The sequence below is a fragment of the Leptonychotes weddellii genome, chromosome 3, assembly GCF_054177405.1.
Source record: "Leptonychotes weddellii isolate Sample4059 chromosome 3, ASM5417740v2, whole genome shotgun sequence".
NCBI classification, from domain to species: domain Eukaryota; kingdom Metazoa; phylum Chordata; class Mammalia; order Carnivora; family Phocidae; genus Leptonychotes; species Leptonychotes weddellii.
The window spans coordinates 99,772,401-99,784,779 of NC_138371.1; the positions used below are offsets into that span (position 1 = coordinate 99,772,401).

Sequence of the window (12,379 nt, forward strand, 5' to 3'; positions counted from 1 at the left end):
GCACATACCCTCCCCAGTGTCTATCGCCCAGTCACCCCATCCCTCCCACCCCACCCCCCTATTACCCACATTTTATAACTCAGAACACTGATGAGTGAAGAAGTGAAGCTGCCCAAGGATGAAAAAAGATTATTTCCTTCAAATACTAACCAAGAATATCAGTGACTTAGAAAGCATGTCATTTAAGAAGTTAAAAGAATTTTTTATTTTTGTCTTAGCCAGCAGATACCAAACATTTTTTCCCCCCAAAGATTGCATTTATTTGAGAGAGCATGCATGAGAGAGAGCACAAGCTGCAGGGAGGGGCAGAGGGAGAAGCAGACTCCCTGCTGAGCAGGGAGTCCGATGTGGGGCTCAGTCCCAGGACCCTGGGATCATGACCTGAGCTGAAGGCAGATACTTAACTGACTGAGCCACCCAGGCACCTCTATCTATCTATCTATCTATCTATCTATCTATCTATCTATCTATCTATCCATCCATCCATCCATCCATCCATTTATTTGAGAGAGATAGTGAGAAAGCACAAGCAGGGGAGAGAGGGAGAAGCAGGCTCCCCACTGAGCAGGGAGCCCCAGTGGAGCTCAATCCCAGGACCCCAGGATCATGACCTGAGCCAAAGGCTGACTTTTAACCGACTGAGCCACCCAGGTGCCCCACCCCTATTAATTTTTACTTTCAAGTAAACTCCACACTCAATGTGAGTCTCTAATTCATGACCCCAAGATCAAGAGTCATATGCTCTATTGACTGAGCCAGGCTTTTGCGCCAAACCATCTTAATTTTTTTTTTTTTTTAATTTATTTGACAGAGAGATAGCGAGAGCAGGGACACAAGCAGGGGGAGTGGGAGAGGGGGAAGCAGGCTTCCCGCTGAGCAGGGAGCCCGATGCAGGGCTCGATCCCAGGACCCTGGGATCATGACCTGAGCTGAAGGCAGACGCTTAACGACTGAGCCACCCAGGCGCCCCCATCTTAATTTTTTAAAGCTAACTTTGTCGGGGCCTCTAGCAGGCTCAGTCGGTAGAGCATCCGACTCAATCTCTCCATCTTTGAGACCCACATTGAGTGTGGAACCTACTTTATTAATTTATTTAAAAAGATTTTGTCAGAGAGAGAGAGAGCAAACGAGCACAAGCAGAGGGAATGGCAGGCAGAGGGAGAAACAGGCTTCCTGTTGAGCAAGGAGCCCGATGTGGGACTTGATCCCAGGACCCTGGGATCACGACCTGAGCTGAAGGCAGATGCCTAACCGACTGAGCCACCCAGGCGTCCCTGGAACCTACTTTAAAAAAAAAAAAAAAATGACTTTGTTATTTCTCCCTTTTTTTTTGTTTTTGGATCATGCATTCATTTGGAGCCAACAAGTACTCCAAACAAAAACCTCCAAATTGTGAAGAAAATAGGCATATTTCCTTTCAGAAAAATCAAAGCTAGAATGTTTAGCTATTTTTTTCCTTTCAATTAGCAACAACTGCACCTTGGATAAAGCTCACTGGCTAAGATACCGCCACTGCACAAAGCTAGAATGTTCAGCTATTAAAGTTTCCCCCAACTTGCTTTACATGGAGTGACTTCACTGTAGTGGCCCAGGAAGGGGCAGGCTCCCTCTTTCCAAATCACCCCCAACAGAGATCACCTGCTACTAAATAGCAAGACAGAGGTTTGGACTGGATGCCCTATCCAAGGAGTCTTCAAAGTATTCAGACCTTCAAGTCTGTCCTCTGAAGGAAAAAAAAATCTTTAGGAGTGAGAATACAGTGCTTTAGGACCACTGCCTCCAATCTACATTCTTCAACAGTCCAAGAAAAAAGGTCAAGTACTGATGTACCTCAAGGCTATGTATGGGCCCTCCATGCTTGGCAGTTATCCTCAGTGTAACTGCTTTCCATGGTGACCTTGCTCCTTGACTTCTGGGTTAAGCACAAGGATGTCAATGCTGTCTCACAGTCATTAGCACTATCATCCTTTCTGTAAGGATTTCAGATGATGGTACAGGGCTGGTTTAATTCTTCCTTTTGCATTTATATTTGGGGTTCCTGTCTGGGGTTTTTTGCTTGTTTTTGCTTGTAGGCTCCATGTCCAATGTGGGGCTTGAACTCACCACCCCGAGATCAAGAGTCACGTGCTCTACCGAGTCAGCCAAGTGCCCCTTAATTCTTCCTTTTGCATTTAGATAAGACTGTTGTTTCCTGTAGTTGCAAAAACTACAAACACATTGAAATTAAAACATGAAATCTTAGGAATCAAAAATAACAGAGGCTAAAAAAATAAAATCTTAAAAAAGGGGTGCTTGGCTGGCTCAGTCAGTGGAGCATGCCACTCTTGATCTTGGGGTACTGAGTTCAAGCCCCACATTGGGGACAGAGATTACTTAAAAAAAAAAATCTTAAAACAAAACAAAAACTTAAAAATAACACAGGGGCCAAAACCATGGTATGAGGTAGTCAACAGTGTAGCTTATATGCATATCACCCCACCTCACCCTTCCCAGAGGCAAGGTCAGGTTATCATGGTCCAATAGTCAAATCTGAAATAGCAACCTAAACCAAGACCAAGCTGGGTTGTTCTATCCAAAGGAAGCCCAAGTGCAATGGAATTTCTGTGTAAGTCAGCTCCAGACATCAGGACAGTGGTGCTGGGCTTGGGATGTAGTTCCCTCAGCAGCAGAGTGGTATTTGGAGACTAATATTGAAAGCTGCGCTTGGTCTGGATATCATCAAGAATCTGCTGTAGCTCCTCATCTTCAAACCGCCCCTCCAGGCTACAAGAAGAAAACCAAAAGAAATGAGTGTCTCAGCGACTGACAATATCCTCTTTAACACACGCTAATCTTTGAGCACCACTTGCCCACTTCTCCTCTAAACATACACTTTCACCCTTCAGTTGTATTTCTGCCATTCCTTTTAAAAACATATGAAATGTTTCAGAGAGTTAAGAAAGTATAGAAAATAAGTTAACCTTAACAGTCACCCCTACTTGATTTAGATTTCTTTAATAAACACAACAGGAACAAATTAATGGCTCTGTGTATGCTCCCTCCATTCCCCAGAATTAACCATTATCCTAAATTTGTATTTATCATTTCTATACATATTTTTATACTTACTATATACATATGTAAATGTATCTATAAGCCATACGCAGCACTGTTTTTATTTTTTTTTTTAAGATTTTTTTTTTATTTATTTGTGAGAGAGACAATGAGAGACAGAGAGCATGAGAGGGAGGAGGGTCAGAGGGAGAAGCAGACTCCCCGCCGAGCAGGGAGCCCGATGCGGGACTCGATCCCGGGACTCCAGGATCATGACCCGAGCCGAAGGCAGTCGCTTAACCAACTGAGCCACCCAGGCGCCCCCGCAGCACTGTTTTTAAACTTTATAGGAAATGGCATCATACCACGTGTATCCTTCTGCAATTTTTTTCACTCCAAATTGATTTTGGTATTTGTTATTATTCCATGTTGTTCTAGTTCATTAATTTTTTCACTGCTACATAAATGATTTATCCATCCTCTTGTTTACTGACAGACTGTCAAGTTTCTGTTATCACTAACACTGCAGTAATGAACATTAGAATACATGCCTTCTTATGGAACTGCATGAGTTGCTTTTAGGCACGTACCCAGGAATGGATTTTTTGGGTCACAGAGTATAATCATTTTTAACTCTACTAGATGTAGCCAAATTGCTCTCCAAAGTGACTCTACTAATTTGCAGTCCTACCACCAGTGTGAGAGTTCAGCTGTCCCACATTTTTGCTAACAGTTGGTATGCTATAAAACCACCATTTTCATACCCTGTTAAAAAAGGCACTCCATTCAACGTTGGTGCTATCTGTACCGATTTGAAATGCACACACCTTTTAGAAACAGTAATTCTACTTGTAGGAATTTAATATACAGAACTTAGCACAGTGACTGTACTAACCTTGGGATCAGCGCCTTTGACTCCTCAGCAGTCTCGGGGCAAAGGTTGGCCAAACAGGCCAACTCAAATTTATGAAGCTTCTTCTGCAGCAACAAGCTGACCATGAGGAGAAAGTCAAAACAAACAAAAATCAAAGAATGATGAGTAGGAAAAAGAGAATCAAAGGTAGTTAGTAAGAAAAAAGTAAAGCACTTGCAATCTTTCCATACGGTTAGCTTGGCTGCAAAATCCCACTTTCAAATCACTTCCTGTTCCTATTCCTGGAGAACAGGAAGTTACAATGAAATCAGGCAGACAACAATAGTGAGAAGAACACATCAGGCCTGAGAACCCCTTGCTATTATAACTTTTGAAAAACCACTATATACCTTATGGACTATACAACCTTTTCCCTAAGAATTTATTTTGCTGTTCTCTGCTCTTATCACTCTGCCTTGCTTCTTTCGTCATTAATTTTATGTCAAACACATGATGTTTGTATATTTTCACTTGGAGGAAATTCTCTTTTAAACTTATCTAAAACAAAACAAAAAAAATCTAAAAAATAAATACAGGCATACCTTACTTTGTACAAATGTGTATAAACTGCATCTTATTTTAAATGCACTTCTAGTCCAAATCGTATAAAACGCTGTCAAATCCTATCTTGGTTTCTTACACATTTAGTTGGTTTTTTTTTTAAGATTTTATTTGTTTATTTGACAGAGAGAGACAGCGAGAGAAGGAACACAAGCAGGGCGAGTGGAAGAGGGAGAAGCAGGCTTCCCGCTGAGCAGGGAGCCCGATGTGGGGCTCGATCCCAGGACCCGGGGATCATGACCTGAGCCGAAGGCAGACGCTTAACTACTGAGCCACCCAGGCGCCCCCACATTTAGCTCTTAAAATAGAGCTCATCTGGGGCACCTGGGTGGCTCAGTTGGTTAAGCATTTACCTTTGGCTCAGGTCATGATCTCAGGGTCCTGGGATCAAGTCCCACATTGAGCTCTCTGCTCAGTGGGGAGGCTGCTTCTCCCTCTCCCTCTGTTCTCTCTCTCTCAAATAAATAAAATCTTTAAAAAAAAATAGCTCTCATCCACGGTAAATCTGGTTTCAGAGAAGGCCTTAATTATCTGTCCAGAAACAAAACATTTACTGTGTTTATCATTCTATTACAAGCCCATTAGTTATACAAAATTTCAAAAATACAGGACAGAAAAGTAAAAGCTGCCCATATCACTACTTACACAGAATCAATGTAATTATCTTAGTGTACCATTCCAAACACTTTTCTGTTTTAGAATATAAACACACATTCTGTTTCATAACTTTGTCACTTAGTAAAGCTATATTCATTTACTAAAGAAAATACTATAAACTTAGTTACATGGGAAGAGGTTTATAAAGTAGTGTACGTATCTGTTTGGAGGGGACTGTTGTAAAATGAACATATGCCCTCACAAAGCTTACATTAACTAGTCAATCAAGTTTCCCCCCATTTAAAGTCCTACTAACCACAGCCAAAATAATACATGTACTTACTCATTTTATCACACAGCACTTTATTCACCATGGTTTACATTCAAATCCTTAATTCCTCAGGAGTCAAGTTTGGTATAAGGTATAGTGTTTGAACTTTGTTTTAAAATATTCCCCACTAGGGGGGCCTGGGTGGCTCAATTGGTTAAGCGTCCAACTCTTGATTTTGGCTCAGGTCATGATCTCAGGGTGGTGAGATGAGCCCACGTTGGGCTCTATGCTAGCTGGGGAGCCTGCTTAAGATTCTCTCTCTCCCTCTCCAACCCCCCAACACCGTGCGTGCTCTTGCTCTCTAAAAAAAATAAATAAATAAAATCTGTTAAAGATAGTTCTTCTCTAAATTATAGTGCCATCTTTACCATATACTGGACTCACATAAAATAAATTTCTATTTGAATCTGTAGCTGAATTTTCTTTTTTTTTAAATTTTTTTTTTTAAAGATTTTATTTATTTATTCATGAGAGACAGAGAGAGAGGCAGAGACAGAGGGAGAAGCAGGCTCCCCACGGAGCAGGGAGCCTCCTTCTCCCTCTGCCTCTCTCTGTCTCTTATGAATAAATAAATAAAATCTTAAAAAAAAAATATATTTTTGACAGAGCGAGAAAGAGAGCATGCATGTGCAGTGAGGAGAGGGAGAGAGAGAATCTTAAGCAGACTCCATGCTCAGCATGGAACATCACTTGGGGCTTGATCTCACAACCCCAGGATCATGACCTGAGCCAAAGGCAGACGCTTAACCAACTGAGCCACCCAGGCACTCCCTCCCCATCCTTCATTTTTTTTTTTTTTAAAGATTTTATTTATTTATTTGACAGAGAGAGAGCACAAGCAGGCAGAGTGGCAGGCAGAGGGAGAGGGAGAAGCACGCTCTCCAATGAGCAGGGAGCCCGATGCGGGGCTCGATCCCAGGATCCTGGAGTCACGACCTGAGCCAAAGGCAGCTGCCTAACCAACTGAGCCACCCAGGCGCCCCCCACCTTCATTTTTCTTAAAAAATTTTTTTCCTGACAATTCTTACAAATTTAAGATCATTTTATTAGCCACCCCTCCATTCCCGTGAGGCTGCAGAATGGCACTAAATGTACACATTAATTTGGGGAGAACCAACATGTTTATAATACTGAGATCTTTTATTCATGAATGTGTCCAGGTCATCTCCTAGGCCCAAGAGCTTGTAGTTTTGCTAAGAAGCTCTGCACATTTCCCTCCAATCTTTTCTCCATGTGTACACCCACACTTTTTATAACATACACACACTTGCTTTTTAGAAAGATTATATATATATACACTTCATATATAATCTCATCACCTTCATTTTTTGCATACTTAAGATGTGAACACTTTCATTTTCTAACACAATTTAAATGACAATATATTATCTCACCAAATTATTTACCATAATTTATTTAATTACTGTTGAATGTTTCAGGTTCCCCCCCCAACCTTGGCTATTATAAATGGCTCTTTGAAAAGTATCTGTGTATGTACATCTTTTTTGTACACCAGCTCTCCCTAAGGACAGTACTTCTCAAGCATTTTCACTGGAGCAGAGCAAACAAGTATCCCTAGGTGACCAGGGGGCACAGGCTCAAATGACTTTCTGCATCTGCAAGGTTTTAAGTCTTGTAATTTAATTCAAGAATTCACATACATTTTTTTGTTTTATTCCATAATATGCTGGTATCTGTTTGTTTTAATGTAGAAGTTTTCAATCACCTACCATCAAATAAAACTGATAGCTGAAGATGTGTTTTTCCCATGACCTCATATATGCCTTAGCACATCACTGTTTTCCAGGTTACATCTGACCCAATTTGAGAAGCAATGCCTTAGGAAAAAGTGCTAAAAGCTGCCGTCTGAGGCAGAGCAAAGATTCATAAAGAATGTTCCTGATTTATATTTATTAACATATAAAGATCTTGAAGACATTTAAGGTGAGTAATAAACCCACTTTATTTAAAAAAAAAAAGAAAAACAACCCACAAACACTGCTGTGTGTTTTTTAGGGCAAGGTGGCCGAAGAGAATTTTGGTCTTACAAGCAGTTTTTAAATTTCTGACAAAGACATTATTTTTCTTATATTAATGGTACAGATGATGCCCACCACCATGCAGTGGTGGAGGAAAAAGCATTTTACACGCAGATGTCCAACAGTATGGATTAATAAAAACTTTCTTTAGCACTCACCTACGGACACTGGCAATGGTCTCTCTGTTTTTGAAACGACTGAAACGGGCTGTGTAATTTAAAGTTTTCATGAAGACCTCAGAAAGTTCCTGTTCATCCTCTGCACTCTCATTCTGTTGCTTTCGATGCTCCAGAAGCATATGAACCTCTGAATTTAGTAGTGTCTCAGCTGTTTCAAACTCTATTTGTGAGAAGCACAAATGTCAGCTGAAAATATTCCTTCAAAAGAGCATCTAAATGTTCATTTTGCCTCGAGACTAACAGCAAGTTTTTGTCCCTGCATAAATCCAGAGGCCTCATATCCCACAGCTTTATCGTTGTCCAGACTGATGTACCACAAGGCACAGTAGCATTCATAAGATACTAAAATTTAGCTCAGTCTGGCTAGACAGTTTCTAACATCAAAGAACCTGACCTGGATGTGCTATTAAATAATGACACATCAGTATCCAATGAGGCCAGTTACTGATTTCAAAATAGAGCACGGCCAACAATTACTTCTCTTTAGCTTCCTTGAGCTGATAATCTGGTTCCATAATACTAATATTATACTATTTTAAGAATTATTACATGTTAGGGAGGGCCAAGTAATTGGAAACACACATTAATAATGCATCCCAGGGGCGCCTGGGTGGCTCAGGTCCTGATCCTGGGGTCCTGGGATTGAGCCCCGCATTGGGCTCCCTGCTCTGCGGGAAGCCTGCTTCTCCCTCTCCCACTCCCCCTGCTTGTGTTCCCTCTCTCGCTGTCTTTCTGTCAAATAAATAAAATAAAATCTTAAAAAAAAATAATGCATCCCAAATTCTGTTTCTGTACCTGTACAAATCTGTTATTTACTCATTCACCCAGATCACCACCTATTACATACTAGGCATTGGACCTGTGTCAGAAGTCCCTACCCTCTAGATTTCATAATCTTATGTAGTTTCCCTACTAACCCTACTTCAAATATTTACCATCACACAAATCTTGATACTCATTTATTTTTTCTAGCTTCAAGTTTTTATTTAAATTCCAGTGAGTTAACATACAGTATATTATTATTTTCGGGTATATAATTTAGTGATTCATCACTTACACGACACCCATCAAGTGCCCTCCTTAATACCCATCGCCCATTTAACCCATTCCCCCCGCCCACCTCCCCTCCAGGAACCCTCAGTTTTCTCTCTATAGTTAACAGTCTGTTTTGGGGTTTGCCCCTCTCTTCCCGTTCATCTGTTTTGTTTCTTAAATTCCGCGTATGAGTGAAATCATATGGTATTTGTCTTTCTCTGGTTTATTTTGCTTAGTATGATAGTTTCTAGTTCCAGCTACATTAATGCAAATGGCAAGATTTCAATCTTTTTTATGGCTGAACAATATTCCATTCCACATCTTTATCCATTCATCAGGCGATGGACATTTGGGCTCACCCTTGATACTCATTTAAAATAATCCTCTTGACCAGTAAGAATACCAGTGAGCAAACTTTAAAAACTAGGTTTAAAGAGAAAAACCTGGGACACCTGGGTGGCTCAGTTGTTAAGCGTCTGCCTTCAGCTCAGGTCATAATCCCAGGGTCCTGGGATCGAGCCCCACATCGGGCTCCCTGCTCCGTGGGAAGCCAGCTTCTCCCTCTCCCACTCCCCCTGCTTGTGTTCCCTCTCTCGCTGTGTCTCTCTCTGTCAAATAAATAAATAAATAAGATCTTTAAAAAAAAAAAAAAAAGCATCTGCTTTCAGCTCAGGTCATGATCCCAGGGTTCTGGGATCCCCACCTCTGGCTCCTTGCTCAGCAGGGAGCCTGCTTCTCCCACAGCCTGTTCTGCCTCCTCTGCCTGCTGCTACCCCTGCTAGTGCGCACGTGCTCTGACAAATAAAATCTTAAAAAATAATAAATAAATAAATGAATAAATAAATAAATAAAATAAAAGAAAAGAATAGGACGAAATGCCTGGCTGGCTTAGTCGGTACAGCATGTGACACTTGATCTTGGGGTCATGAATGCAAGCGCCACATTGGGCCGAGAGAGAGAGAGAGAGAGAGAGAGAGAGAAAGAAAAAGGACTACACAATATATCATCAAATTTTTAAAAGGCTATAGCATTCCTTTTGCATAATCTCATTTTTACAAAAAAAAGGCGTATGTATATATTTATTTATAAATAAACATAAAATTAGTTTGGAAGGACAAATACTAAATTATTTACAGTATTGCCTCTGGGTGAAAGGGTGTAGAGTTTCATTTTTTTTACTGTGTATACAATAATTTAAAAACAGGTGGGTAGAGGCACCTGGGTGGCTCAGTCGTTAAGCGTCTGCCTTCAGCTCAGGTCATAATCCCAGGGTCCTGGGATTGAGCCCTACATCGGGCTCCCTCCTCCGCGGGAAGCCTGCTTCTCCCTCTCCCACTTCCCCTGCATGTGTTCCCTCTCTCACTGTGTCTCTCTCAGTCAAATAAATAAATAAAATCTTTAAAAAAAATAAAACAGGTGGATATTGTTAAGGTTTCCCCTATTTACATTTTCCAGTACCTGTAAAATATGGTATTTTAAAAATCTTAAGCTTCCTGCTTATTTTCGGTTTCTAAATTACAAATAAAGTACAGGTCACTGCACAAAGGAAGTTCGCTGATAGCTAACTGTGCTGTACTTTTAGCCATCTGACAAAGACTGACCAAACGCTAGCCAGGTTTCTCTGAGCCCTGGTTTGGGGCTTCAACTTTGGCCCCAAAAGACATGAACAAAATACTAACATAATTTCTAACAGCTCAAGACCACATTCCTACGTTGGACCCTAGCCCCTTTAAAGCGCCTGCCAGTGAAAACTGACAGCTACTGTTAAAAATAATTTACTGTCTGTCCCAGCCAACACCTGAAGATAGGGCCCCTGTCTCTCAATTCAGAGAAAGTGCTGTGGGAGAGTAGAAGTCTAAACTCCATAAGCGCCACTTGACAAACTAAATGGGTTTCAAACGGACCAATCAATCCCCCTTCCCGCTTTCTGTAATTTTTCACTTCCTTGATCCTACGGAGACGCGGCTAACCCCTCCACTCCTTCATTCTCCCTTTAAAATGCCCAGTCACCTAATCGAAACTGAGTTCAGTACACACTAGCTCTTTTCCCTATTGCAATCGTGTATTACTTTTTTTTTTTTTTTTTTTTTAAAGCAGGCCCCGTGCCCAGGCTCATGACCCTGAGATCAAAACTAGCAGACTCCGGGAGCCTCCGTGGCACCGGCGTTAAGCGTCCGCCTTTTGGCGCAGGTCATGATCTCAGGGTCCCAGGATCGAGCCCCGGCGAGGGCTCCCCGCTAAGCGGGGAGTCTCCTTGTCCCTCTCCCTCTCGCCCGCTCCCCATGCTCTCTCTCTCAAATAACTAAAATGTTAAAAAAAGAAAAAGACTAGCATGCTCTACGGATTGAGCCAGCCAAGCGCCCCGTGTATGACTTATTAAAATCTGTCCTTACCACTGTAACTAGTGTCGGCTTTGTTCATCCTTGCCACATCCCTGCAGCACTTCGCGGATTATCAGATATAGTAAGTTACTTAAACGAGTAGGAAGTAGGAAGAGGCTGCTCAGGAGCAGCGTGGAGCTGGGCGCCTAAGTTTCCAGGGCAGCAACCGTGGAATCCAACTGGCCCCTCTCGAGGCATCCTGCCGCCCGGGCCCCTCCCACGGCCGCATCCCCCAGCCTCCCTGCCCCTCTCCGCGCCGGCGACCCGCCCGGCTGCCTGCCACTGCCAGGTCTTGGGCGAGGCGTGGGCAACGCCAGGCCTGAGGCAACGCCACCCCCACCTTTGGGGAAGATAAGCTGTGAGGCGTCCTCCTCTACGTCGCCGGCCCGCGGGTCGCTACCGCCGGCAGCCATCGCCACACCACGCCTGGGCTCACCGCGCGGGGAACCGCACGCACACGCCGGAAGCACTCGCACGCCGGAAGCGCAGAAGCGCGGGTCCTGGCCAAGGGGGGAAGGGGCGTGGTCGAAGAGGGCGGGGTGGGCGGGCACGGAGAGGAGGCTGGTGGGAGCGGCGTGGCCCTCTGGGAAGCCCAGGCGGCCGGGGCCGGCGGAGTGTGGAGCTTTGTGGGGCGACGAGGATCCGTTTGTCGCGCGTGCTGGGACTGGTCATTGGGCCTTTCTGAGCCTCAGCTTCGTCGCCTGTGAAGTGTCGTAAGGCCTGCTTCCCAGGGCCGGGGAAGGATTAGATGAAATGCAGAAACGCGCTAAGTGACTGACTGACCCTCGGAACTCCCGTGGATGGAAACTGGGCTAGTGACTCCGAAAACATACGGTGGAATTTCTTTCACGCTTAAGTATTTAAAAAATTTGATTGGGGTAGCTGTTTAGCTTAGTCGGTTGAGTCCCACACTGAGTGTAGAGGTTACTTAAAAATAAAATCTTAAAAAACATTGATTTATGGTGGATTATTCTGATACTTATGAAACATGGAAAGTGATGCTGAGAGGCCTTTAATACATCTGTTGGAACATTTGGATGGTACATAGAAAAGTAAGCAAATGAAAAACGATGCTGTTTTCAACTTCAGAGAAAATAGAAGATTGTACAACAAAGGAAGTAATCAGTGCATTGTCTCTGGTGAAAGATGTTTAGGTATCATTTAAACTGTTTACCAAAAAAAAAGATAGTACCAGACAAGAATATGTGCCTATATTCTTTTGATTTATAAATATAATAATTCTTTTTTTTTTTTTTAAGATTTTATTCATTTATTTGACAGAGAGAAACAGCGAGAGAGGGAACACAAGC

The 12,379-nt window shown here is 42.7% G+C and overlaps 1 protein-coding gene across 2 annotated transcripts; it reads right to left on the reverse strand.

The window, feature by feature from the left end:
- Positions 1-178: 178 nt before the first annotated feature.
- Positions 179-11,567, reverse strand: POLR2D (RNA polymerase II subunit D). 2 transcript variants are annotated; one of them, XM_006741330.3, is made up of 4 exons: positions 11,410-11,567; positions 7,633-7,813; positions 3,929-4,024; positions 179-2,763 (listed from the first exon to the last, which is right to left on the reverse strand). In XM_006741330.3, the coding sequence occupies exons 1-4, from the start codon at positions 11,480-11,482 to the stop codon at positions 2,685-2,687; spliced, it is 429 nt and encodes a 142-aa protein (XP_006741393.1). In that variant the 5' UTR covers positions 11,483-11,567; the 3' UTR covers positions 179-2,684. The 2 variants fall into 2 exon arrangements, with proteins under 2 accessions (XP_006741393.1, XP_030892625.1); XM_031036765.2 differs by lacking the exon at positions 11,410-11,567 and adding an exon at positions 11,082-11,309.
- Between the last annotated feature and the right edge of the window lie 812 nt (positions 11,568-12,379).

What these genes read in the sequence shown, in the direction of transcription:
- POLR2D (XM_006741330.3), bottom strand. Translation starts at nt 11,482, where the DNA reads ATGGCTGCCGGCGGTAGCGACCCGCGGGCCGGCGACGTAGAGGAGGAC. An exon ending in ACAGCTTATCTTCCCCAAAG is followed by an intron (nt 7,814 to 11,409) that starts GTGGGGGTGGCG and finishes TCTCACAAATAG; the next exon opens with AGTTTGAAACAGCTGAGACA. An exon ending in TCAAAGGCGCTGATCCCAAG is followed by an intron (nt 2,764 to 3,928) that starts GTTAGTACAGTC and finishes TTCTTCTTGTAG; the next exon opens with CCTGGAGGGGCGGTTTGAAG.